Source organism: Otolemur garnettii, unplaced genomic scaffold (genome assembly GCF_000181295.1).
Source record: "Otolemur garnettii isolate 467f Iridium unplaced genomic scaffold, OtoGar3 scaffold00001, whole genome shotgun sequence".
In the NCBI taxonomy this organism is placed as follows: Eukaryota; Metazoa; Chordata; class Mammalia; order Primates; family Galagidae; genus Otolemur; species Otolemur garnettii.
In genome coordinates this window covers 14,064,170-14,089,692 of record NW_003852396.1, presented here as the reverse complement: position 1 = coordinate 14,089,692, position 25,523 = coordinate 14,064,170, and the positions used below count along the sequence as shown (strand labels likewise).

The 25,523-nt window shown below is 37.0% G+C and overlaps 1 protein-coding gene across 1 annotated transcript in view; it reads right to left on the bottom strand.

Moving 5' to 3' along the window:
- The window catches only part of GRM5 (glutamate metabotropic receptor 5), a 514,551-nt gene extending 489,814 nt beyond the window's left edge, over window positions 1-24,737 (bottom strand). The window contains exons 1-2 of the mRNA XM_023510155.1: window positions 24,550-24,737; window positions 6,964-7,825 (exon numbers count right to left, since the gene is read on the bottom strand). Coding sequence (XP_023365923.1) covers window positions 6,964-7,624 — 661 coding nt within the window. The 5' untranslated portion in view covers window positions 7,625-7,825; window positions 24,550-24,737. The remainder of the gene's footprint in view (window positions 1-6,963; window positions 7,826-24,549) is intronic.
- Window positions 24,738-25,523: the final 786 nt, after the last annotated feature.

Below are 25,523 nucleotides of genomic sequence, written 5' to 3'. Positions count from 1 at the left end.
AATGTTGTTTGTCAAATGTAAACAATAAATATCAAAATAATAAGTAACATTTTGGCATTTATTTTTAGTGCACTGTATTGAGATATTATACAAATAAAATGCTCCCTGGCTTGTTGGTGATCCTGACAAAAGCTAGCTAGAAACTTGCCTCCGATCTCCTTGTGTAGTGCACATCTCTTTGTTCCATCCTGATGCTTATGCCGTTTATCAAAAACATATTGATTATCAATATTTTCCTCAAAGCCTTCTGCCATTTCCTTCTTGGAAATTGTGCTTAATAATAAGGCTTAAAACCCACACTTCCAAGAAATATAAATCAGATGACATTATCACAGAAGAATAAACCATTGGGTATCGATTATGTATCTCTAGCAAAGCATTCATTAACAATGTTAGAAAGGTAGAGTAAGTCACATTGAAACTTTTTATTTTTTAGCTATAAAACAAATTGGAAATATATTTTAAATAGTAACCTGCAGGCTATCCATGGCTATATGTACATAAAAATTTACAAAATAATATCTACCTTCACTATCATGCAATACACTGAGATTTATATTCTACTCTATTCCACTTTATTCTTCTCTATATTAACTGTTGATTTTCACCCACTAAATTACTTTTACAAGCCACGTATATAGTATGATGCACCTTATTAAAAAAAACACTGACTAGGCAATTTCTTTCTTTTGTATTTCATTGTATATGCTATGAAAAGCAATGTGTAAAATGCATCACTGAACTGCAATCTCTCCTTTAAAAGTCCCCTAAAATGCATATATTTGACTCTTACATCTCTTGCCAAAACATCTCCTCACTTCACCATTTGAATGTTTGGTAAATCTTTCTGGAGTATTTGCAAAGTTGCCAAAAGGAGATTTCATAACTCCCAGTCCTGATGAATTCCAAAGAATTGTCTTTCATACATAAGGCTACATCATTTAACAATATCTCCTCCTGCTCTTAAAAAATTCGGACCATATTGCTTCTTGCTATTATTGGCACCTGAAGGACAGAGTGTGGAGTCTGCAATGGAGATGTAAATAGAAACAACCAAGGACAGTCTGTACTTATCATCAGACTCACAGAAAGGGCTGTGAGGTCAACTTGTTGCCACAAGCCTCCGCCTTAAGTTTCTTTTTTCTTTTTAGCATAATTAACTCATTCCATGGAAGGAGGAAAGATGCTGCTTTCAGGCTGACAGTTCAATCATGGTCCCTGCTGCTTTTTCAGATAGTCATTAAAACTTTCATTTAGAGAGATTGGTGCCATTGAAATAAAGGCACAGAGGACAAAGCGATGCCATGAAGAGGTAATAAAATGACAAAAGAGGGACTTGAGCAGGGATCACTGACAGTGATATGGAAACAAAGATGTGGACAGGAATCTTCAGTTCCAAAATCCTACTCAGCAACTAATTATGTGACAAATAAGGCTAAGTTGCTCGACCTTGACCTTTCTGTCTGTTTTTTGAAATGTGAAATAAAGAAGTTAGACTGAATGCTCTGCTGGCCTAAGCTCCTTCCAGTGTTGTTAACATTCTGCAAAGCTGACAGTAGTTTGTATCTGAATTATTATCAAGATCTTCTCAAAATTTGTCTCAATTCTCAGAATGGTTCAAGCCCTGAAGAAACAAAATGAAATCACTTTAAAAAGTGTTCAGTAGGTTCTATAGAAACATTTCTTACCTTTCCAAGCTAAACTGTTGCCCTGTTATAATCACAATTAGTAGAAACAGTGAAATGGGGAAAATGTGCTTTTACTTTTTAGAAGTCAAACACATAACCTATGAATTACACTAAAATTCTTTCAACCAAAGTTGGATTGTTATTATATTTTTAGGCAAATAATCAACAGCAAGCCATATCATAACCCAAAACTGGTACAGAATTGCATTCTGTAGGTAAATTCAGCCACACTGTTTTTAAGGATGCTCATTACTAGTATAACTTATTGGTATATTTTTCCCGAAAAACATCACTGACATGCTTTTTTTTCCTGCTAGAACAAATTAACATTCCTATTTCATTAGACAGAAATAACAAATTTAAGAACCAATGCAAACAAAAAAGGGAACAGGGTGTGAAGAGCTTTTTACAATTAATCAAGGGAGACATTGTGACACCTCATTTTTATAAAGAAGCAAAACTGTGAAAATTACAAATGCCTGCAATTTGGCCACATGCTATATATTCCTAAATAGTGAGCTAGATACTATTTTAAACCTAATTAATCTATTCAGAAAATAATCTTCAAGCACCTTTTATGTGTAAGGTGCTCTAATACACCTCAGGAATACCCAGTAGAGTTTTAACTATAGTCAGGAAAAAATAGTGAAGTATGAAATCCTGTAAGTCCCCCCAAAAGTAAAATATATGTGGTTTTGTATATAAAACCAAATTCAGTATATTGTCAGTGAAAGTTTGCTAGATCAAGGGAGAGAATAGAAGAATGAAATATATGCCAGTGTGTAACTCTTCTGTTTTGTTTTTTGTTTGGTTTTTTTTTTTTTATAGAGACCGGCCCCATATACCGAGGGTGGTGGGTTCAAACCCAGCCCTGGCCAAACTGCAATAAAAAATAGTGTGTAACTCTTTAAAGATATCAAGCTCACATCTCTAGCCTCAAGAATATGGGCTAACCATTTTATTTTCCCTCTTGTCCACCACATTTATTCTGCTTTATTTCATATTTAAACCTCAAAAATATTACTTCAGAACAAAAAATTAATTTTCCTTTGATTTTTAAGTTTAAACATGGCAACAGTGTCCCATTTTGAGGAGGGGGATTAGAGACTGAAGTCAGAGGGACGGACATGCCCATTGAACAGGGCTTCATTCTGAAGGCATTCGTTGTTCACAGTGACGGTTTTGATTATATGATTGCTATTAGCCATGGGTCAGAAACACCATTGTTGATTTTCATGGTCTCAACTGAACTCATCTGGAAAACCCGGATGCTTTCATCCTTCATAAGGTGAAGACAGGGTTCTAAGACATGCTAAGAAAAAAAGTCTCACTTCAATCAAATTGTACTGGCTGAAGCAGTGACAGTGAAAGGGAATTACAAAGTTGTAAAGTAAAGTACATGATGTGTAGGGATGTGTAGGGGGACGATTAATGGAGGTCTTTAGTGCAATCAATCTGCAACATCTATAAACAGACAAGCAGCATCAATCTGTGCCATAGAGGTGTATGTACCAAGGTTTCCAAAAGTACTGAGGCAAAGTCCCCCTTCCAGTTCTTAGCACACAGAGAGTCCTGACTGGACTGGAGTGAATCATTTCATGTTCCTTTACTTTATGCAGCTGAAGAAATAGCTTGGTCTGCCCTTTAAAAAACATGTGTTCTTTCTTTCTTCTTTTGTTTTATATTGTGAATCTTTTTGCCTAGAAGTTGTAGGCACGATTTTTTGTGGAACACAACAAGTTCCGGTAAATATTCCATCATGTAGCACACAGACACATACATCACGGGAAATCACAAGGGTCAGAGATAACACTGAAGCTGAAACCCAGGTCTCAGTAGGATCTCTTCTGGAAGAGGATATGATCTCCTCAGTATGATCTCCTCTGGATATTTCTTTCTTTCTTTCTTTCTTTTTTATTAAATCATAATGGTGTACATTTAGTGGGTACAGTGTGCTGATTTGGTATACAAATGGGGCATGCTTACATCAAGCTGATTAACATAACCATCGCCTCACTTATTTGTTGTGGTCAGACATTTATACTCCTCTCTTAATAGATTTGAAATGTACCATTGCACTGTGCACAATAGGTGAGGTCCTACCAAATACCCTTCCTCCTCCTCCCCTCCCCTCTCCCTCTTCTCCCCTCCTATCTAGACTATAGTTGCATTTTACTGAACCAATATATCATCCTCTGATGTTTCTTAAAGGAACATCTTGTGGTTGTTGTGACACAGGACTATGAGGTTTAAGTAGAAAATAAATGGGCAATAGTAGAAATAAAGGTTTTTTGAAAATAGGACTACATCTTTTCATAGATCTCAGTGACTCATGTGAAAGCACTTGGAAATTTCCATACTCCTCAAGAAGAGGAACATTAACTGAGCAAAGGAGAATAATTATAAGAATGTGGGAATAAATTACAAGATACTGGGACTAGTTTATTTAGGGCTAGCAAGAATTACCTCAACCCAGCCAGAGAAATAGGCTAAAGAATTTACTAACGTCATAATTGCATGGAAGATCCCACAGAGATATGCTAAAAATCCAGGCAACAGAAAACCAGGCATCACCTAGAAGAGTTTCCACAGTAGCCAACAGATCTGCACCTTGTGAAAATTCCTGCCATGCCACTCCTATACTGATCAACTGTAAGGCATAACACCACATAACCCGACTATCCACACACTTGTTTGGGATCAAAACAACATAAATACTTCTTGACATAACCACATAAAACAATAAGGGAAGGACTATTTCCTCTAATCTTTAAATATTCAATTTTAAGATTTGTTCTTCCTTGAATCTTAATGGTATCACCCAAATATTTGACTGAATTTGGCAATCCTATTTTTATTGTCTTACTTTTTGCCCACAAATACAATATTTTCTTTTCATTGTTGTCCTTCAATAGGTAATTTAATTTATGCATTTAATATACAACTGCAAGTTTTAGATTTCCTCCCAGAGTAACTGTTGTTAGCAGTTCTGTTCTCTGAGAATAATTCTGTTAATATCCAATCAAATGGTTTATATAAAAACCCATTTTGGACAAATAAAATGTTACATATATAGAACTGAACCTTGATTTTTTTTCCACTTACAAATATCTCAGTGATCATTATTATTATATTTTTTGTCTATCGAGTACCTCACTCATTTTAATAAAAACATAATAATGCATCATGAGAATGCATCATAATTTACTTCATCAGATCACTGCATTACCATTGGTGTACATTTACATTAAAATAACTGTTTAGACTAAAAGTTAATGGTCATGAGTTTCCCTTATTGTACAATCTTAAATAAGTATCCCCTACCTAGTGACCAAGCTCTACTCTTCTGAAGCTAGAAGGAAGTCCCTTATTAAATTTATGACCTATTTGAGACAAACCTAACATACCTTTATAGTTGGCCTTTTTCAAACATATTGTTATTTCTCATATCCTCATATTTCCTCTTGCTCTTCACTAATATCTATCCCTTAATTTTCACCAATTTTCAGAATTCTACTTGTTAAAATTCAACTGCCAGATTCCATTTTCTTTTCTGAGATTTCCACTATGATTCTCTAGCCACAGAGCAGGAGGTGATATTTTTTTCCACAGCTAATTTACTTTAGAGACATATTTGTATCTTTGTGTCATCTTGAATTATTGTTATATAAGTATTTGTGCAGCTCTCATTTCTTCTAATTCAAACCCATTGAAGGTTATGATATATGAAATATATGCCTGTCCTTCACAGGATTATCAGAGGGCCATGCATATATTTGTGCTTAATAATATATATTGTATAAGCATATCCTCAAATTGATTCTATTGGAGTCTAATAAATTATAATAGTACACTGAACTAGAAGTCAGTACCTATGGGCTCTATTCCTGGCTGTAAAATTATTAGGTAAATATGGAATTATTTAAAACTCTTAGCCTTTGTATTTTAATATGGGAATAAAATATTGGAACTCTCCATGTCATTGGCTTGCTGTGAGATGCAAATGAAATAGTGGTTTTAAAATAAAAATCTCAGCATTAGAAAAACTTTGAAGGAAGAAAATGCAAAGGTCTTCTAATCCAAACATCTACTTATTGTTCAGAATCGCTAATATTAACATCCTTCTAAGTAAACTGTTAACTAATTCATCGAAATGTCAAGATATAGAGAAGTCTCCATATAGAATCTAGTTTTATGTTTGTACAGCTTGAATATTATTAATGAGTGTCCAAGCAGTGAAATTTATGTTATGATGCCATGTGATGATAGAAATTTTGCAATATATGACTGACAATTGGCTTCCAAACTTTCAAGTGGCTAAAATAACTTAACCTCACACTGCATTGGAGTAGATTGAACCACACTGATATTTTATTGAAGATTTTTAAAAATTGCAATAGATAATAATTCAATGATTCATTAAAAATATTTTGTACCTTCTTCAGTATTCTGTAGTGCTTAATATGTGCATTTTGTCCTAGAAAGAGTGTTGCATAATACCATTTGGGTCACTTAACCTCTCTAGGTCAAAACAAGCCTATCTCGAACAGTCTTGTTCAAGAACTAACAAATTATGTATACAAAAGCATATTTAAAACACCATAAACCACAAAGCTCTAGTTAATTATTAACTTTTATAAATCATTAGTCAGATTTTTCCATCCTCACTACTGAGTATAAAGAAGCAATACATTTCTAAGCAAATCTATTTTGAATTATTAAAAACTATACTTCACAGGTATGTTCTATGCATGGATAAAATTATTTTTATTCTTATATGCATTTCAGATTTGACTCTTATTATAAGACTAAACTGTTTGGTTAAGTCTCTACATTAGCATATGCCGGCTTGATTTGGCTGTCTTTAATCTTACGTCCATATATGCTCACCTTTCTTTATCAAAAATGTTAGGCAGTTGGAGGAAGCTTAAAAATGTGAGGTGTTCAATGAAGATCTAAAAACTTCTAGTAACAAATATCAGAAACCATCATTATAGCAGAATTACAGTATAGCAGAAGTACAGGGTAGTATCAAATGAGTGGAAGTTAATAATGTAATACCCAATTTTAAAAAATCTATTTAACCAACTCATGGTCACTCAAGCCCTCATATTCACTTAAATCTATTTATCTTGTTATCTACCATCTAGTCCCTTCTTGCAGTAGTAATACAACTGAGGAAACTCACTTTTATCCAAAATAATTAGGAGTAGTTTAACTAGGAAGTTGTTGTGTGCATAGTAAGACATACTCAGTGGATATAAAGAAAACTTACCTTCTGTATGCACAGCTGACACATAAGTCCAGTTGTATCTCTTCACTATGTCCACCATGGCACGTGCCTGCTGGGCATCTGAAGGCACAACCCTCATGAAGTACTTGAACAGAGTCTTGTCACTCAGATCCATGCTGGTTGCCGAGTAAGCAATCTGAGGTATGTTGAAAAGCTGGAGTAAGTTCTGGACCTGAATGGCCACAGAACTGGAGCCAGGCCCAATGACCCCTACTATGGGCTTCTTGGAACGGAAGGAAGAAGAAGAGCCATCCACACAGCGTACCAAGCCCTCTTCCTCTTCTGAAGAAATGAGGGAATCCCTTATGAACTCAATGCTCTGCTCCAGGGCCACTGCCGAATGCCAGCAGGAATCCCTTATCTCACAGCCCAGTGTGATGTTGGGCAAGAGGGTGGGGTCTGAATTGATTCTTTCCAAGGTGTGCAGCATGGCTTCCACTCTCTGAATGCCATACTGTTCGCGGACTGCCCCGCACTTCCTCTCATGGACTTTGTCCACAGTAGGTTGGTGGTGAACAGAAAAGAGAGCTCCAATAATGATGTCACCTGGCATGTGAGCCACCACCCTCCTCTCACTGGACTGTGCACTCCCACGGACATCTTCTTTCAAAAGCAGGATTGACAGGATCAACAGAAGGACCATTTTAAGAAAGGAGTTCAAGCTAATAAAGACAGCATGGTGGAAATTTTTTAGCAGAGTTTTGATAGACACAATCAAACAATGTCCTATGTTGAGCGGCAAACCAAAGAATCAGCCTGCAACTTAGACGTGTTGTCTAAAGGACCATCATGTCCCCAGGTACCATTTAGTTAGAGACATCCATGCAATCATGGTATTTGAGACCTGAAAAGAAAAAAAATAGAATCTGTCTTTAACAATATAAGGCAACTAGTTTGAGGAAGCTCTAATGGTCTCAGCTAGCAGAGAAAGAGAAGATTTAGATGATATAGATAATAAAGAACAAAGAATACAAAATATTCCCTGACTTTCTTTGTTTCCTCTGTGATTTGATGAATCAGCTGACATAGATTTTTAATCCCTGACTTAATTATATTAATATTTATTTATTTATTGCAGTTTTTGGCCAGGGCTAGGTTTGAAACTGCACCTCTGGTATATGGGGCCAGTGCCCTACTCCTTTGAGCCACAGGCACTACCCTTAATATTTGTTTTATTTGTCATCTTGAGTACATACACACAAAAAAATATGATGAGTGGTAGCAGAACTGTACTTACAGGCAGAGGTAAGAGAAAGCATCTTGGAAGCAAAGTGATATCATGAACAGAAAATTCAAGGAAGTATGTAACCCAAAATATTAATCATTGGCCATCTCTACGTGACAGGATTATGGGTAATTGTTGTTTAACTTTCATAATGTTTTTCATTTCTTTTAAATTTTTAGCATCAAGTATGTATTAATTAAACAATTACAAAAATATTATCTTTTCAAAAATCCTTATATACCCATTCTCCAAATACAATGTAAAGCAAGTTGAATAATCTTCATAGGAATAATTAGGTATTGTGTCTTACTAACATATAAGATATAACAAAGAAAATAAAGAGGGGTATGTATTCAAGTTAAATGAATTATAGGAGAGAAATGGGAAAGTTGGGATATTAGAGTGTAAAATGTCTCCAAAATAGGCAGCAAGAAATAATGAAATGAACATCAATTTTTGGAGAAAAGCATATTCAGGTTCAAATACTCATTCTGCTATTAAAAATATTATTCTATTGTTTAACTTCTTAGTATTAGAATTTCCTCATGTGAAAAATGAAAATAATATGAGCTACAATTCCCCTTACGGGAATCAACCTAAGATATCAACCATGCAAATACTTTGTAAATTAAATAGAGATATATACACTCAAGACATGATCTTTTTTTGTTATTTAATTTCCAAGGGCATTCTGTGGCTAGGTAGTGAGGACAGAAAATTCTCTGGCAACCCATTTGATCCTCCTGAGAGTCTTCAAAGTAATTATAGTCTTGTAATAAAATTCACAGGAATCAGTTCTCTAGCCCTGATCCAGGAAAAATTTCCACATCGCTAAGGCTCAAAGGGCTAAAAGGATGCATCTTTGGAACTATCCTTCTAGGTAGAAACTTGGTATCGCTACAAATATAGTGATCTATTTCAATTTAAATTTCTGGGAAGAAGGCAATTGTGTCCCAAGTTACCTATAGTAAATTCTAGCATAATTTATAAAAGAGAACTGAAAAAAATCAATGATTTAAGTTATTTAAAGGGATTGTATAAGATAGTTTATTTATATGTCAACATTTTTACCAGGCAAGGACTTCAAATAGTTTTAAAGCAGCTAGTTCCCAAGCTCTCTCTACCTTTCAAAGACAAGTTATGTTTCTTCAGGAATTTATGCAATTATCATGCTTCTACAAGAATACTAATGGTGTAAAACTGATCAGTTCTGCAGAAATTTCAGTCCAGACACAAAATGAATGTAATTTGAATCACATTTCTAATTATTCCTACATTCATTTTCACTCTTTCCTTCCACTGTTTCCTAAGATAGCAGAGAAAAGCTCCCACTATATGATATCAAATAGTAAAATAAAAATTTTTTTAAAAAGATTCATCAAACAATTAGATGTTCCAGAATAACTATGAAAAAAGAAGGATATGACAGTTGGCATAATAGACAAGGGGAAAGAAAATAAGGATTGATGTTAATTTTCTCTTTGGGAAATTATCTGAATATTCCCAAACTTTCTTTTCACTTTCCTTTGGCCAAAGACCTAGTGAATAATTCTTATACTCGTGGTCATGTGAATTCTACTGCATATAAAAAATACTGAAATAAACACAATTTTTCATTAAATTCATAATGTTAATGAGGAAACTCCATAACAAAACAGAACTGATTTTTTAATGTAAGAACATAGAAGTGATATGAGAGACTGGAAGTGGCCCATGAGACTAATGTAACTGAAATATCAATCCCATGCATTTTATTAGTTCATTTTAGTAAAGCCTTATATAGTGATACACAGTATTCATTCACAGATTATCTTCCAAGTATATGCTAACTGATTATTTAACTCATTTAACAAAGATCTATTAACTATTGAGTGGAAGAGATTAATGTAAAAAGTATATTCAATGATGTGCATTGGCTACTATGATCATTATCTTTCACTGAGCACCCATAATGTCCCAGACATCAATTATTTAACTTACTTAACACAATTATATGGAATACATAAGCTATGACTGTCACCAGGGGATTGATTATTCAAGAGTGAACAACACATACATCCTCCCTGCACTTACAGGCTTTATGGGTCAATACTCCAAAGGATGACCTAAGCTGAAATCTGATGAATGCAAAAAATAATGAAGGTGAGAAAAAACAATCCAGTAATGTCAAAAGTGTGGCTAGGACATGAAGAATAGGAGGGATGATGGTGTGAGGTGAGGTTTGAAAGATAAGAAAAAGCCAGGCCATGTAGGCCCTTGAAGAATTTCAATGCACCACAGAAAGCCACTGAGAAGATGTAAACAAATGATTGGTGCAATTCAATCTTAGAAAGGGTTATTCTGGCTCCCAATTTCACTGATTATAGATTGGAAAAATCTTTTTAGGATATTCTTGTAATAATCTAGTAAGGGATGATAGTTGCTCAGCTAGGATTAGTGACAATGAAGATGGAGAAAAGTAGACACAGACATATTTTCCCTGTAGAATAAATTGGACTTGCTGATGGTCTGGATGTGGGTAGCAGGGCGGAAGAGGAATCAGGGTCTACCCCTAAGCTTCCAGTCTGAGAACCCAGTCTATTTTGATATCATGTATACAGATGAGATAGATGACTACATAAACAGATGAGGGGCAGAATAAAATCAATTATTTTCTTTTGAATATGTTAAATTTCATATGCTTTTGGTGTATCTAAGTATAGATATCAAACAAGAAACTGGATATGTAAAGCTGGACTTACAGGAGAGTTTTGAGTTAGAGATATAAATTGAAGGTCACCAATACATCAGATCTTTGGAATGCATGCAATCACCCAGAGAGCAAGAAAGGTGGGGGTAAGAAGCTCTGCTGAGAGGCCAGGTTTTGGAAACAGCAGCTAAGGAAGCAACCCAAAATTTTAGGAAAGAAAGAAAGGCATAGAATACCAGGGAAACCAAAAGAGAAAGTCTTAGGAACTATATATTCACAGACACATACATGGCCTCTGTGTTGCAGAGAAAAAAATCATCTGGTTCCAATGGAAGATAACATATTCTACATGCATTGCATATCAACACAATCGCTCTGCATATGTGTGTGTGGTGGAGTTGGTATGTACGTATCAATAATCCATATAACAACCCTAAGATGGACGTGCTGAATTAGTATCTTTTACCCAAAACACTTGGGGCTAGAAGTCCTTCAGATTTAAATCTTTTTTCAAATTTTGGTATATTTGCACTGTGCTTACTGGTCGAGCATCCTAAATCTGAAAATCCTAAATTTGAAATGCTCCAATAAGCATTTCCATTGGGCATCATTTGGGCACTCAAGAAGTTTCCCATTTTGGAGCATTTTAGATTCAGGATTGTTGTGGGGGGGGGTAGGCTGCTCAACTTGTATTATTTTATTACTTCTATTTTACAAATTGTGTAAGGCATTTTGACAAATCAAAAGTGATCCATCACTTAGATTTCATGCTATACTTGGAGACTCTATGTGGTATGACATACCCTTTTCACTATTTCTTGTTGTCTCATTACCCATTTCTGCAAAAGAGCCTTTAAAAACCAATGAAAATTAGAATGGCCTCTAACACACAGTGTAAGCTTGCTGGGGATAAAGGATCTTGCAGGAGTCATCTTTCAAACTACAGGGTGAAGAGAACTCCAGGAAAAAAGATAATTTAAGACACAGAAGGTACAAGTGTGTATGGTTATCTACTACAAGTGAATTTATATTGTCCTGCCATCCAGAATCGAATTATAGTCCATCGAATTATGAAGCAATTACTGCTTCCTAATTTGGCTTGGTTATATAATAGCTATACTTTCTTGATATTAGTTATGAAGCACAGACGCTTGGAAAGTACATTTTGAAATACATTATGATATAAAATGTGACAGAATGGTGCTATAATTCAGCTTATTTTAAGGCTAAACAGTAAGTCATCCTATGAGCTATCAAAATACAAGAAATTAATACTGCATGAATTCCACCTGGACCAGTAGGGGATACATCAGATCCATCAGCATCACTCACTTGCCAAATAAATGTTTGTTGAGTGACTAATGTGCACCAAGCACTTTTCTAGGCCCTGAGGATTCAGTTATCAACAAAGTAGACACATAAATTCATATCCTCAGAGAGCCTAAAAGCGAGTTTGCCAGACAATAAACAAGTATAACATTGTACCGACACAGTAATGAATGTTAAAGTGAAAAAAACACAGCAAGGAAGGAACATGGAAAGTGCTAGAGATGTGGGAAATTTTGAATAATGTGGCCAAAGGCATACAAGCTAAAAAAGTTACATTTGAGTAAATAAGTACCTAAAAGAATTAAAGCAGTAAGTTATGTAGCTATCTAGAAAAAGAACATTCCAGGTAAAGGTAAAAGCAAATACAAGGTCCCCGACACAGATTTATGTTTAGCATGTTGAGAAATTGCAAAGAGGCTGCTGTCCCAGAATGAAAACGTGGAGAGAGAAAAACTTGCAGACCAGGAGACGGTGTGAAGATGTTGAACCCGTTTGGACTTTAAAAGGCTTTGCCTTCATCATTAAACGAAGATATTTTTCTGGAAGGAATTTTTAATAGAGGAGGGACATACTCTGCCTAACATTTTAACAAGAAAAAAGGCATAAAAATGGGAAACTGAGAGAACAATTAAGAAACTATTGTGGGAATTCAGGTGAGAGAGATGACAAAGGTTGGACTGAGGTAACAATAGTCTAAGTGGTGAGACATGGCAGGATTTTGAATATATGTTGAATGAGCAGTGAAAGGATTTGCTGTCACATCTGACATGGGATGTGAGGAAGAAGTCAATGTGGATGCCAAGGTTTTCTTCTCAGATACATAAAGGACAGTGTCACATTGACTGAGGCAGAGAGTGCTGGGGCGAAGAGGATTTGATGGAGACAGCAGAAATTCAGTTTTCATATACCAAGTTTTAGCTCCTTACTAGAAAGTCAGGACAAGAAAAGGAAATAGGCAGCTGGATAGAAGTGACTGAATACCAGAGAGAGATCGGAATAGGAGCAAAAAATGTGGGAAGTGTCAGCATATAGAAGTTATTATTATTTTTTTAAACCATGCAAATGGATGAAATCCCCTAGGAAGGATAAAGATAAAATACACTATTAATAGTTAAAGAGTGTTTGATGAAAATATTTCAAATTGTATATGAAAACACTACAGTGTACCCCATGTTTGCATTAATGTATACAGCTATCATTTAATTAAAAATAAAAAAGGAGCATCTACCCCTGGGAAGTTTAAGGTCCAAAAATAAGGAAAAATAAGCAAAGGATATTGACCAATTTTTTGACTAGAAAATTTCTTTTGTGGCATGGGGGAGCAGCAAAATGTGAGGTATTCATGTTACATCAAGAAGAAATAAAAGACAGGTATGGTTTTATTTTCAAAGAAATATTACAGTTGGGTATGTATGTATACACAAGAAGACTGGAAACATACACTGAAGTTAGTAAGAACAAAATATGTATAATTTTCATTTTCTTTTTAGGCTTCATCTGTGTTTTCTGAATTTATAAATTCAATAATAAAATGCATTGACTATTTACTTTTATTTTTAAATTGGGGTCTGATCTTCCTTCTAAATTTCTTCTTCTGACTTCCTTGTGACCTTACCTCCTCTTGGTCTCTCTTCTTTGGAGTCCACTAGTCAAGATACTTTGGTCTGTTATTCCAGTATATGCTGCTTGGTTCCAATGGCTTTGCTCAGGCTGGCACTGATCTCTGGCATGCCATTGTTTCAGAGGCCTTTATGACAGTTGTAAAGAATGTAGGTTTGGAATCAGGGAGACCTGCATTTGAATTCTGGCACTACCATTTGTTGTCTGTGTGTCCTTGGGCACTTAACTTCTCTGAGTCTTGTGCCATTTTTGGCAATTGTGATGAGAATGGTACTGGTACCGACCATAAAGAGTTTTAATGAGGACTGAATGGAATACTGTCTGCAAACTGTCTCTGTAAAATCTTCCCAGATCCCTCACCTTGCAGTGCTGATTCTATTCTCTGTATTCACATCATTTTCTTAACTGGACTTCCTTATGGCACTTATTACTAAACTAATACTGCTGCTATTTATATACCTGTTTCCTGTTACAACAGACTTCAAGGGTTAAATCTGTGCCTTGTTCAATTCCTGGTATGATCCTTGGACAAATTTAGATGCTTAATTAATCCTGCTGAATGCACAAAAGAAATGAATCGCCTATACTTGGCTTTCTGTTCAACTACCTGGCTGAGGTTCCAGAATAATACCCCCTACCCGACTCTAGAAGATTGAACAATGTGTAATAAAACTCCCCCTGCCTACTGAGTTCGGGCAACAGAGAACTTCTAAAATATAAATAGGCAAAAACAGACGTAGAAATAAACATAGCTGATTTTTAAATTTGGGTCTGATCTTCCTTCTAAATTTCTTCTTCTGACTTCCTTGTGACCTTACCTCCTCTTGGTGTCTCTTCTCATAACATAGCCTCTCCATGGCTTTTCAACATATTAAGAGAAATGGCATCATAGAGCTATAAAGGGCCCTGAATATGATTTAGTTTAACTGAGACCCAAAAGATTAAATGATTTGTGGCTGACCCAGGTCCTGAATTCAGCAAAATATCACCCTAAAACAAAGTTTTAATTTTAGTTAAGACACAGTTGTGTCTGCTTTTCTATACCTTTCTCAGCTTATAATGTTTTAGATATTTTTATTTAAAATGATATATTGTATGAAATCTCTCTCATAATAGTACATCTTTTTTCTTCTGTGCAATAATACATCAGAAATATCTTTCCACACCAGTTCATTTTGATGATGGGGACAATTATAACAACTAAAATACAGAGAGAGCTTACCATGTGTTAGACCCTTTGCTTAGGGTCTCATATAAAATGACATTTAATTGTCATGCAAATGGCATGATAAATAATTTATGCACATTTTACAAAGGCAAGAACTGAGGCTCAGAGAGATACTGCATTTTGGCCAAGGTTCCCAAGCAAGTGAGTAGCAGAGCCAAGACTCACATTTCAAGTATTTATTTCTTTTAACAGTGCCATAATATACAATTATGTGAGTGTACCAATATTTATTTAATTATCACCTATGGTTAGATATTAAGGTTTTTTATAGATTTTCTTGCATTATACTTGCTTTTGCAAGCATTTCTAAAGCACACATATCTTCACATGATATTGTTGGCATAAATATTTTCATATGGGGTGGGGAACCTCTGACGTCAAAGCCACATGTGACACTCTAGGTCCCCAAATGCAGCCCCTCAAACAAATTCAAACTTTTTATTAAAGGTATTTGCTCTATGAAATTTTGATTCAATTAAAGAACACAGTCAAGGATTCAGAAGGCCACATGTGCCTAAAGATATAAAAAGGTAATATAAGTTTCACTTCAAGACTTTTGTCTCTGACATCATCAATTCTGGTTACCACCCATTGATTTTTCTACAAGGTCTTAGTCTTTCTTGCTTTTATGTAAGTTCATGGGCAAGGCCATTTCTCCTTAGCAATACAATCACAGAATTTATTCTTTATTTCAACAGGTGTCTGGTAGAAGAAAAGAACAGGAAATAATAACTCTGCAATACTTTATTTTCAGAGTAAAGAGTCTTTTCCTGTTCTTGATCTCACTTCTACCTTTAACAAAAAGTACTCCTAGGAATATTTGTTAACCACCATTTTATAGAAAGATAATGAGAAAGTATTAACTCATATAATGAAGAAAAAGATTTTAATGTTATAGATATATAATCTTATATTATGGAGACTTTCAATTCACTAAAATGTGGGTAAATATATGGACAGTTTAATTTATATATTAGTTATATAATATATTATATTATATTAGTTAAATATAATATAATTTATGATATTTATATTAGTTAAAGGTCTCATTTTCAGAAGAAATAGCATTCTTTATTCAATGTTGTATTTCTGAATTCATAACCACAGTAAATTAATCACGACCATGTTATAAAAATAATAGAAATATATGTAATATTTTTAAAAGTATTTTGCCGCAATTAACCATGCAGTCTCATATTATATCCTAAATGAACATCAAGAAGAGATATTGGTAAGTACAATTTGCCATTGATGGCAAATGCCATTACAACTTGATTTGTAGTCAGATATCCAGCTCACACTGTCTTTTACTTTCAACAATCTTCTCAAACACTGACCATCTTTCTGGCACAGATGTCTCTTATATAACTTACTCCCTACACAAGCAAATCACGTCACTCAGGACATTAACACTAAAATGATTTAATTTTGCCTGAGCAGTAACCTTACTACAAACAGTGAGAGGTGTCAACATTGCATATGCCATGAATGTCTTTGATATATTTCTCTGGCAACAAGTGCATACCACAAATAAGAGACACTCTGAAGTGTGATGATACTGAGAACTTTGCAGTCTGAGAACTCCATTGTCACTGCTCTCCCAATCACACATCTGTGACCTTGTAAACAAGAAAGTCCAGCAACCCCTCTGTGCAATCCCACAAAATTAGCCATATATTAAGTAAAATCCCATCAATAAAAAGGACCATAAAATATTACTGCACAAAGATGAAATCTATAATTTTATGCATTAATTTTAAAAAGCTAGCAATAAAATAAAGTTCATTAAGTCATCTTAAATCATTTAAATAAGTGGTTTAGTAGTCTATAAAGGCCTGAAAAAGTCACCTGTAGTAAAGCAGTGAAAATAATGCAGTCTCCATTTAATTGACTGGTCTCCATTTAATTACCAAGCTGGGATTTTAGACTTCTACCCATTTTGCAGCCTTCCACTAATGTCTTGTTATTTATGACATATTTCTAAAGAATGTAAAACATCATCGTACATATCATATTACCAATCATTGAGTGGGTGAATATGTGGGGTCACATTTCTATAACTAGATCTCTACTTACTAATAGCTAATATTTATTGAGTGCCTTCTTAGTACTAAAGTATAAACATTATTAAATGTAAGCCCACAACAACCCTATAATGTAGTTATGATCACTACTTATTCTGATACCCCTAGAACTGAGGTTTAGAAGTAAATAATTGGACCTCCAGTGCCATAACTATAATAGATGGCAGAGTCAAGACCTGAACCCAACTATCTCTGACTGTAAACCCACACTCAATATAAAGAGATGGATAATGCCTCTCAAAGGATCAAATGTCCCTGTTATTTAAATAAATCTAATGGATTGATTGCAAAACATTCTGGAGATTCTGTTTTCTGTTAGTTTTAATGTAATACCCATAAATTCATCGGAAACTATGCAAACACATCAAGTAAATATAGGAACCTCTATTTCCTGGCATAATTTAGATCAGGGTTTTTCCACCACAACACTATTGACATTTTGGACTAGATAATTCTTCATTGTCAGAAGTCGTTGTCCTGTGCATTGCAGGTTGTTTAGTGTCCCTGGTCTCTGTCCACTGAATGCCAGTAGCTTTACCTCCCAGTTGTAAGGACCAACTATGTCTCCACATACTGCCCAATGTCTCCTTCAGGTCAAAGTCAGTCCCAGTCAAAAAACCAATGATTACACTAAAGTCATTCTGGCAAGGCTGACATAATAATGAAAGAAGAATGTGACTAAGAGACAATCATATAGATGTATCAGTCCCACAAAGACTTACCTGAAATTTCTAAATAATGCTAAAGGAGAATAGGTTGAAATTAGCTTGCCTTATTTTTTCTTTACTTTCCTATTTGTCTTTGCTCGTATTGTCTCATTTCAAAGGTTAAAATATCAATTTGATAAGTACGAATTAAACTATAAGAGTGAAGGATGATATTGCTTTACATCAAATAAGCATAGTTCTAAGTAGCCACAAATTACAATACATGAATGTGAGGCAAAAGTCCCATGATGTACTTTCCAAATTCAAAGACTGATTTTAAAATGAAATGCAAAGTTCATTGTACTTTTCACAAGATTGTAAGAAGAATAACTTTGTATAGTAATTTACTTTCTGGCTTTTCAAAATCTCACTTTATTGGTTTATTTTTAAATAAATAATATAATAGTATATTATTTACCCTTGTATTTAAAGGATTTTACTACATTCCTGTGCACTAAGGCAAATTGATGTTTTCAAAATAGTTTTGACTGTTCCTCTAGAAAATAAAAAAAAAAAGTCTAAGAAGGTTGTAATTATTATAATGCCCACTAGTGTCATTGTGTTGATATGCTTTTCATTTTCCTTAGAACATTTATGCTGAAAAGTTTAAAGTCAGTGTCCTATGACCAGAATTACTGACAACTCATCATTAGAGAATTCTTCTTAATTCTAGTATCTTTACACAACCAATAGGATCCCATTATAGAAAATACACTTTTTTGCATCTAAGTCTTTCCTTTACATTTCCGTAATGGTCTGACTAAGAAAAGAAGATAATTAAGACAGTAATTATGTAGCATTTTGATTTCTGATTATCTTTGAGCATTTGCATGTTTATTTTTAAATATTCTTGAATATATAAAAAAAGAAGTACTGGCATATTCCCTTGTGGAGGAAGAAGGTACTCTTCAGATGGTCTTTGATTTAAATATATGCTTTGTCATTTTATAAGTTGTGAGATATTGGACAAGTCATTTAATCTATCTTAGTTTTACATTTTCTTGTTAAATTCACAAAATAAAAATAGAATGCAATTTATAGGGCTGCTGAGAACATTAAATTTAATGACATGGAGAATACAAGAAACATTTGATATCCAAAGGCCTGGTAAGGATTAATAGATTAAGTAACATTTATGCACTATTCACTGTGGATTAGGCACTTTATATATACTTGTGCATTAATCCATAGTCATTACTCAATAATGACAATACTGTTACCACTGGTTCATCTTTTTAAAATGAGGAAACAGAGGCACATAAATTTTTAGTAACTTGCTCAAGGTCACACAACTAGTAAGCCCCCAAACTGAGATTTAAACTCAAGAACTCTGGAACTAAGGTCTTTGCACACTTCTAATCATACCATAACTCAATGGAAACTACAATAAAACAATTTCATGATGTTTGTCACATCATAGATTAAAAAAACAGGGTAAGTCTGAGGTCCAGTGAAAGGAGACACACACACACACAAACTTTTATACTTAATCGAGTCACATTTGACTTCTGCAATTAAAAGAGGTGCTCAACATAACATGTTCATCGTCTGTCATCCGTATATATTGAGTATTACAATTTTAATAGTGTTTCCCTTTCTTAAAATGTGCATACATTTTTTGTATACTAGGGGCATATCTGTGTGTACTTATTATTTTTTTCTTTTCCTTGCTCTGTGACAATATAAGAAAGAAATGATTTCTACAATAGAAAAGTAAAAATAACCAATGCATTGTACAATATCACACCAGTACAATCATACAATAATGAGTATTAAATAAAATAATATCTAGGATTTAGCCTGGTCCCTAATGTGTTTAATAAGTAGAAGTTATTAGAGCAAAGAGGAATTTCCACTAAAAGTTTTGTCTGGTGACTCTTCTGACCAAAGGTATACAGAACTCAAATAATACTAGGACTGGTAAATAATAGAATTTTTTTCTCCTCTGTGTGAATTTACAGGAAATGAATGCAAGCTTTGTCATAACAATTCTTAGAAACACATTTCAAACAACTGAAAACAAAGAAATATGGAGGTGATATCTGATTTATAGTTTTAAAATAAAAATTTAAATTTGCTTTTTGTGTGTTATACAAATGGATCATGAACTAAAAATATTTTTATGTTCTTTTCTTATGATGCTGTCCTTATCCATATTCACTAACCAAAGTGGCAGCTAAATGATACCTAAGGGGTAGCAAAAATATTTCTCTGAATATGAAAAATGATACATATTTTAAATTACAGAATGTTTCTACCACGTTATAATATATTTTCACTATATCCAAAGTCCAAATGAATCAAATTAGCTTTGGCAAATCAACAGATACATTAACAGATATGAAACAGCAGTCATCTCTCTTTTGTAAAGTTAGTATACACTTTATTTATCTGTCTGTATAAAGATATTGATTATATTATATATATTATATATATCAAGGTAAAACAAATTATAAGGATGAATATTTGGATATATATCTTTCTTCATCCAGCAAGGATAGAAAACCTTGTATAAAAGAAGTATACAAATAAGTACAATATTTTTCATGATTAACTCTCTCATATTTTCTACTTATACTATCACCTACGCTTTAGTGCCATTAAACTTAGTTTTCTGTTTAAAACTACCTTTCAAATAAAAAGACAATATAGCAAGACTACCATAAAATGTTCAATGTGTTTTTAAAAATAAGAAAAGTGGAATTATAAAAGCTCTTTATTAACCAAAATGTAACATGGCAAATAATCAGAGAATAACCCAAGAACTGTATGTATCTACTCAATTATTCCCCAAGTCTGGCTAATTTGTGCTGGATGAGTGAATTTCTCTGTTTCCCCATGTGTTTGTCATCAGGTCCATAACATGTACTGTGCAGTGACGGCAGAGGCCTGTGTCTACCACGGAATTAAGTGAAGAACTCATCAGTGACTTGAATTATTCAGCTACAGCCCCCTCCCTCCCAAATAATTACAATATGTCCTTTTATATTGAAGAGTTCGGTTTCCTTTTGAGCATATAGCCCACAGTCAAAACATTGCTGTGTGACAGGTAGCACAAAGTTCTAGGGGATGCAATTAAAATATTTAGATCGTGTGTTTTCTTATGCAAAGTGTAAATGACTAGGGAAAGATTTTTCTCTCTCTCTTTAAGAACAGAAAGTGTTCTATATACATTTTATCCTGGGAAACCTTGACGGATCTGTCCAGAGTGCTGAATCCATTTGTATTGGGGACAGCTGGAGATTAGATGGGATGCCCACTACTAACTCAGTGAGTTCAGGAAGCAATATTTTTAATTTCCAAAACAATAATTCTTTTAAATGGAAAAAACATTCATAGAGGACACAAATAGCCACACCTGGTTCTTAAATGTGTAATTACAGGGAGATGATGGAAAAATTAAAGGAGAAAATCCCCTGGGCTTCATGTAGGAAATAGCACAAACACATCTCACGAGAGGTAGCATACCTGAACACGCCAAACGCTCAAGAGAAAGTCGTGCAACAAAGCGACTTCTGCAGAAAACCCTTGCTTATGTCCCACTGGAGGAAGGGCGGCATTTAGTTCAAGGCAGCGTTTTGGCTGCACCAAACAGCGAGCAGCCAGAATTAAGGATACAGACGAGCTTTGAGGGACTCCGAACACCATGAAGGGAGCTGAGAAGAAGGTGGAAAAGGGATGCTGCTTTCCCACGAGTCTATGTCCATTTCTTCTTGAAAAGTAATGTGCTGGCGAATCTATCTGCCTGGCTACTCGAGCTTGTGGTTGAGCGAGGCAGCAGCAAGATTGTGCCGAAATAAGCACAAGCGCTGTTGTCCGCTCCTCGATTTCCCTTTCCCACAGCACCTGCTCTAGAGGGAAATGGAAGCAGCCAGAAAATGAGGGACCGGGTGGAAGAACCCTCCAGGTGGACCCGGCACTTCCCCCCGTGAGGTCCGGAGCAGGTCCGGCTCCAGCCCCCGTCTAGCCTCCACACTGGAGAACCTGCCCCGAGGTTCTCTGTCCCCAGGTCTCTGTAGGCTGGGCACCCTCTTCGGGTACCGCTCGCGCTGCTGGCTGGCTTTGTGAAGGATGGGAAACAAAATACAAGGACGAGGGAAGAGCGGGAGGGCTCAGACTGGTGTTCAGAGAGAGGCGCTCCAGCCTGAGTGAAAAAGATGTGCTTTCAGCACCACCCGCTGTCCCCCCTTTCCTGCAGCAGGCGCCACCGGGCGGCAGCTAACCGATCTATTGGTAGGCGATTCTCCTTCCTCATTCCCTCTCCACCTTTGCTTCTCACAATTCCAGGTCTTCCGCTGGTGTGAGGAGCCGCTCTGCCTTCGGAACCGCGCGAACCTGGCCTTAGGGAGCGGAAACTCAGGTCGGAAGGCAAGCGCAACCCCGTTCTCAGCCCGTAAACCTTCCCTCCTTCACCCATTGATCCTGTCTTTCTCCCACCACCTCCCCAACAGGTTTAATAGAGGAGGTTCGAAAATGGAGCACATTTGAACCTCGTCAGCTCTGGCTACCTCCACTCCTCTCGCGTCCCCCTCCCCCCAACCAAACTGTGAGCTACTCCGCCAGCTAATAGCTCCTAAACCCTTCTCTGGCCAGGGGACACTTGGGCACACAGACGCTTGGCAAGCTTACCCCCTGTCGGCCGCGCAGCGGGCAGTGAGATGCGGTCTACCTAGCCCCGAAAAGTTGGGGGCAGAGCCGTGCTCTCCAGTCCTGGACTTCCCCCCTCAAAATGATCTCAAGCTCATCCCCTGCGCTCAACGCGCGCAGAACAGCCGAGCTGAGGGCGGCGTGTACAGCTATCTCCCCGCTACTGAGAAAGGGGGGAAGGGGAGAGAGCGGAGGAGGGAGGGGTGGTAGTTTGTATTTATAGAGAACAGAGTTCTTTGTGCAACTTTTTGGTGCCACCAAGTGGCACAGTGAGTTCCTTTAGGAACACAGACTCCTGGGCGAATCTGGATGGATAGACCAGCTCCGCAGCCAGATGCTCACGCGGTGAGGGAACTGGAGGCACTCCCAGGACTTGAGTTTTCACATGTTCATCATCATATCTCTACACTTGGGATGTAAGTTCCTACATTATAAGACTGAGACTGTATTGAGGGGAAAAGGGTACCTATGCCTTCTTCAGACAAGCAGAAGTGTCAAGGACCAAGGACATGGTAAGTGCCCGTTGCCTCTTAGGAGTACAGAAACCTTGTCCCAGGAAAAATATCTGTTACCTTCTCCCCCTAAGCCCATCTGTCCAGTCTATGACATATGCACACGCACTCTAAAACCTTCTTCCTGCCATCCTGAATGCCTAACCTTTAAACTGGATTGTCACTTATTTCTTTGCCATCTAACCTCCTTCTTCAATTGCTACCTCCCAAAAGGGTGTCTGACCTTGAGTTTTGTGAATCTGAACCTCTCCAAACAGCTCTCAGAACGCCAGGCTGCCCTGGTTGTAAGCTTCATGTCTGATTACCCACACTCATTTCCACAGACCTCTCAGCATGCATCACTCCAACAACACAACCACAATCTTCCAACTGTTGTTGATACTTTGAGAAAGAATGCTTTGAAGCTTCCTTTACTCATATTTTCCAGGTGTTTTCCCATCCTTGTATGCAGACCCTCAAACCCATACAATCATAGACACTACAGCATGGGTCCTTAGTGCCTCCAAATATACAGCAATTTCTACAATTTGCAGATGGAGAAACTGAGCACACAAAGGTTATGGGACTTGTTCAAGGTCACACATTTCCTTAGAAACTAGCCCAGGGACTATCCAGGATGGATATGAATGAATACAGTAATGCCAACCCTGACTGCCGGGTTCTTGTTCCTTCCACCACCCTAGTCAACCTAATCAGTCATTTACAGCTCTCTCTCTCTCTCTTTCTCTCTCTCTCCTTTTCTCTCTCTCTCTCCCAATCAAAGTTCACAAAGGAACCAAGAGTAAAGATGTCTTCATAGCTTCATGGAGTACATGAACTTGAGTTTATAGGTCCAGAGTTGCATGTGTACCATTTTAAAATGGGCCACGGTTCTAGAATACCTCTTTCTCCCAGTACCATAGTCAATCAAATGTCATTTTAGAAATGGAACACCGGTATCCACACCAAATCAAGTCTTTGCTTCCCTGCCTCTTTTTGGTGTGAAGCATCAGCAAGTGTCTGCTTAGCTCTCTAAACAGCTAATGGATTCGAGGATACAGAAGCCCTCTCCCGTACTCACTGCACACCTTCCATGCCCATGTATCGGTTTAAGAGAGAAACAGAGAGAGATCTAAACACATCCGTTGGCTGAGATCTTTATTTTTTTTTCTTCTGGTTTTTTTAGTTCGTTTTCTATGGAAACGAACCCACTTAAATCCCTCACTTATGCAAATAATAGCAAAATGATCTTTATAAACCTCCCATTGGAGCAAAGCTTCTGTAGCCCAGGCTCCTGTCTCCGATTTCTGTCTGCTTTACAGAGCACACGTCCTTGCAGGCTGACTTTTCTAAACTTGCAGAACCTCACAGAGGCCCTGGCTTCACCAATCCCCCACCTGCCCACCACCTGCCCTGCTGAGGCTCTTTAGCCCCAGCTCCCGCCCCTCGCCTGGTGGCTCCCTGTCCCAGAGCTGGGGGGAGGGGCTCCAGAGGCATCCTACATCCGTGGTAACTACAGCTGAAAGAATGAAAACGCGCTGTACTTACCAGGTGTGCGCCCTGAGCCTTGCGCCCCTGGCCAGCCGCTCCCTTTGGGCTTCCTGCGCTCTCTTAGCGGCCTTGGCTGCAGCTGGAGCGCTAGTGGCAGCGATGGAGGCAGCGGTGACAGCAGGCAGAACGGCTGCGGGGCCCGTGGCGGTGGCGCTAGCTCTCTCGCGCCAGCGCCGGGAGCACGTGCCGCGCTCGGGCAGACGCAGCTGTAAGCGCAGCGCAGGGCTGGCTCCAGCCCCTGCGGCTCACGGCGGGGGGCGGCAGAAGGGCTGGGGCATAGATTCAGTGGGTGAACTGGGGTCTTGAAACGTGGTGGTTTGGGGGTTCAGACAAAGGTAGCCTCGGGCTCCCTCCTGCTCCTTAGATTCCCTCTGGGGAGCCGCGGAAGGAAGGAGGGGAGCTGTATGGGGAGACGTGGGTGTGTGTCACTCAGAGAGAAGCTGGGGGAGCAGGTAGATAATAAGCTGCTCTCTGACGATGGCACTTAAACCTCTGACATTGATTGGGAGAAGGGGCGTCGCTGCTGGAGGGTAAAGAGAGCTAAGAAGTCAGGAAACCCCAACGTGATTCATAGGTGTGAGTGGTTAGAGAGAACGGTCTCTTTAATGGTATCACTTATTCATAATACCATTTTGCATTTGTCTGCACTTCTTACAAATGATTCTTTCTACATCCATTAAAATTTCTTCCTCCATAGCAGTTAAATGTCTTTTACTTTCTTAAATGACTTTGCTTTCCTTCCTCCCTCCACCCCCATAACTGCCCAGGCTTGTCAAATATGCTGAGGTTATCTTTACATTTCAAAAAGCTTCGTTTCAGTCTCTGAAAAAGAGATTGATATAAATTATTTGCATGGCTCAATTTGAAGAAAAGAAAGTCATTTCGGTAATATTCTTATTCCCATTTTATTTACCTAGCTGAATTTTGGGAGCCAGGTGCTTACAGAAGCTAGATGAAAAATTAAAAGATGA